Source organism: Quercus robur, chromosome 5 (genome assembly GCF_932294415.1).
Source record: "Quercus robur chromosome 5, dhQueRobu3.1, whole genome shotgun sequence".
Classification (NCBI taxonomy): domain Eukaryota; kingdom Viridiplantae; phylum Streptophyta; class Magnoliopsida; order Fagales; family Fagaceae; genus Quercus; species Quercus robur.
Window position 1 is genome coordinate 2387115 of NC_065538.1, and position 3613 is coordinate 2390727.

Here is a 3613-nt window from a genome sequence, read left to right on the forward strand (position 1 = left end):
TTGGGAATGTTAATAAGATGCTGAATCAAAAAAAGGAGAAACTTCAACAGTTGGAGTTAAGGGACAACTTACATGGGAATGCAGAGGAGATCAAGAGGGTGAGAAAGGAGATTAATGAGATTCAGGTTAGAGAAGAAATGATGTGGAATCAAAGGTCCAAAAATCTTTGTTTAAAATGGGGTGATAGAAACACAAAGTTTTTCCATGCTACAGCGAGCCAAAGACAAAGGAAAAATTGGATTATGGGGCTGCAAGAGTTGAATGGGGTTTGGCAGGAAGATAAAGAAGAAATTGAGTGAACCATCTTGGGTTACTTTGAAACCATTTACAAGTCCGACCAGCCAACCTGTTTTGAGGCTAGCTTGAGCTCAATAACCACTAGGGTCTCTACAGACATGAATGAAGAACTGCTTGCGGATTTCAAGTCTAAGGAAGTTTGGTATGTCTTAAAGCAAATGCACCCAACAAAAGCTCCCAGGCCAGACGGTTTGTCACCAATCTTCTTTAAACACTATTGGAATATTGTTGGGCCAGAAGTGGTCAATTGTGTTCTTTCTTCTCTTAATTCAGGTAGGATGCCGTGTAGCTTGAATGAAACATATATTTGCCTTATCCCAAAGGTGAAATCCCCCCAAAAAATGATGGAATTCAGGCCATTAAGTTTGTGCAATGTGGTGTATAAACTAATCTCAAAGGTTCTTGCTAATAGATTGAAAAGAATGTTGGATGTAGTGATTGATGAGTCGTAGAGCACTTTTGTCCTAGGTAGATTTATTACAGATAATGTGCTTGTAGCCTTCAAAACCATGCATTGCATCGATCAAAGAAAAAAAGGGTAGGAAGCACTTATGGCCATAAAGCTCAATATGAGCAAGGCGTATGATAGAGTCAAATGGGTGTACTTGGAAGCTATGATGAGAAAGATGGGTTTTCATGAAAGATGGATTTCCCTAATAATGATATGTGTAACTATGGTGTCCTACTCTATGTTGATTAATGGCGAACCAAAAGGGAAGATTACTCCATCAAGGGGGTTACGCTAAGGTGACCCTATTTCTCCCTACTTGTTCTTATTATGTGCTGAAGGTCTATCGGCGATGATCAAAAAGGAGGAAAGAGGGGGGGAATTTAAAAGGGGTTACAGTATGTAGAAGAGCTCCAAGCATTACTCATATGTTGTTTGCCGACGATAGCATAGTGTTTTGTAGAGCCATAAGGGAGGAATGTGATAGGGTGTTAAAAGTGCTTAAGGATTATGAAGGGGATTCGGGACAAAAACTCAATAAGGAAAAAACCTCTCTCTATTTCAGCAAGAACACTAGTAGGGAGATAAAGGAATATGTGAAGGAGAAGTTTGGGGCTAAAGTTGTTCAGCATCCTGAGAAGTACTTGGGGTTGCCACCACTTGTGGGGAGGGGAAAAAGAAAGGCTTTCAATCGAATCAAGGACCAAGTAGGGAGGAAAATAGCTTGTTGGAAGGGTAAGTTTCTTTCTCATGCCGGAAAGGAAATCCTCATTAAGGCCGTTGCTCAAGCAACGCCAACATATACGATGAGTTGTTTCAAACTCCCGAATACGTTGTGCAAAGAGCTGAACTCCCTAATGGGAAACTTTTGGTGGAGCCAAAAAGATAAGGAAAGGAAAATGGCTTGGATCTCATGGGAGAGGTTGTGCACTCCAAAGGCGGAGGGTGGTATGGGATTTAGGGACTTAAAAGCTTTCAATTTGGCACTACTTGCTAAACAATGGTGGAGAATGCAGCAAAATCCTGATTCTCTTGTCCATAGAGTGCTCAAGGAAAAATATTTCCCAAATAGTGTGGCTAGTGAGGCGGAGTTGGGAAGTAGACCTTCCTATGCATGGAGAAGCATATGGGCATCGAAGAAAGTGGTTGATAGGGGGTCTAGATGATGCATTGGAAATGGGGAAGGGGTTCGGATTTGGAAGGATAGGTGGATTCCGTCCCTGGAATTATTCACAGTAACAAGCCCGGTAGGCGCCCACACGGGAATGGAGATGGTGTCGAGCTTGGTGGATGTAGAGAGGAGGGGTTGGGATGTAGGGAAAGTAAAAAACATGTTCCTTCCTCATGAGGTTGAACTGATCCTGAGTATTCCTATTAGTGCCAGACTACCGGAAGACTCTCTTATATGGGCTTGGACCTCAAATGGAAGATTCACAGTCAAAAGCGCATACAAAGTGGCCCAAAATGTGCTGAAAATAGAAGGACGCAGAGGGGAGGAAGGGGGCAGCTCGGATAGTATGGGTATGAGGGATATTTGGAAGATTGTTTGGCCTTTGAATTGCCCAAACAAAATCAAACATCTGTTTTGGAGAGCATGTAAAAATAGCTGCCCACAAAACTGCACTTGAAAGCTCATGGAATTGGTAAGGATGGGGGATGCAACATGTGTGGGTTAGGAGAATCATCGGGACATGCCTTGTGGAGCTGTAGAATGGCCGAAGCTGTGTGGTGCGGAACCGGGTTAAAACTCCCTTATTTTCATGACCCCCCAAGTGATTTCATTGATATTGTATGGGAAATCAAAAACAGGTGTGAAGGGGTTAACTGGGATTTATTTGCAACTACTGTATGGGGGCTATGGAACAATAGAAACCAAGTGAGACATGGGGGACAATGCAAAAGCTATGAGGTGATTGTGAAGGAAGCTGCAGAATATTTAAAAGAATACCAAGCAGCAAACATGTGCGCAAAAAACACTATTACACCTGAAGCAGTAATATGGATGCCACCAAAATAGGGCTGGTACAAAGTTAACACAAACGGGGCAACATTCGATGATATCAAGTGCTGTGGTGTCAGGGTGGTTATCAGAAATGAGAGAGGCGAATTAATGGGAGCTCTGAGTAAGAAGTTTGGGCTGCCTTTGGGTGGCTTGGAGGCGGAAGCAAAGGCAGTTGAGGAAGGTGTGGCGCTTGCATGGGACCTCGGATTAAAAGTCATAATTATTGAAAGTGATGCTTTGTTGGTGACAAACTCCCTGGAAAAACAGAGTGTGATGCTGAGTTCAATAAGGAAAGTGGTCAAAGGAATTTTGGAGAGATTGAGGAAGTTTAATACCTAGGATGTCAGCCATACCTGTAGGAGCAGCAATATCGCAGCTCATATCATGGCTAAGCAAGCCAAATTTCTGAATGTGTGTATATCTGGATGTAGCCCATTGTATTTCTGTTTCAAGTTAATGAAAGTTTGATCGGGCTGTTTATAAAAATTAAAAAAAAAATTTGCGTTAGTTAAAATTTTCAATAAATAAGTTAATAATAATTTTTTTTTTTAAAGCAAATCCAAATATACTATGCAATCAGTGATACGTAGAGTATAGTTTATCATATTTAATAGAAAAGAAATGCAGTTAACAATATATTGGGAGGTTTTCTAAAATATATATATATATATATATATATATATAAATTGGGAGGTCAAGAGTAGGATAGAAGTTAATTTTAAAATTTTAGATCCCGCGTCCATTTTTGTTTTTATTTTATTTTTTTATAATAATTTTAAAATTATTAAAAAAATATGTTCATTTTCATTTATTTATTTATTTTGGGATTCGCTTATTTTGCTGAAATTAAAAACTTTTTGTTGAAA

The 3613-nt window shown here is 40.0% G+C and overlaps 1 protein-coding gene across 1 annotated transcript; it reads left to right on the top strand.

Annotated features, from left to right (window-relative positions):
• Positions 1 to 1173: 1173 nt before the first annotated feature.
• On the top strand, positions 1174 to 1911 carry LOC126725871 (uncharacterized mitochondrial protein AtMg00310-like). Its single transcript, XM_050430874.1, has one exon. The coding sequence runs from the start codon at positions 1174 to 1176 to the stop codon at positions 1909 to 1911; it is 738 nt and encodes a 245-aa protein (XP_050286831.1).
• Positions 1912 to 3613: the final 1702 nt, after the last annotated feature.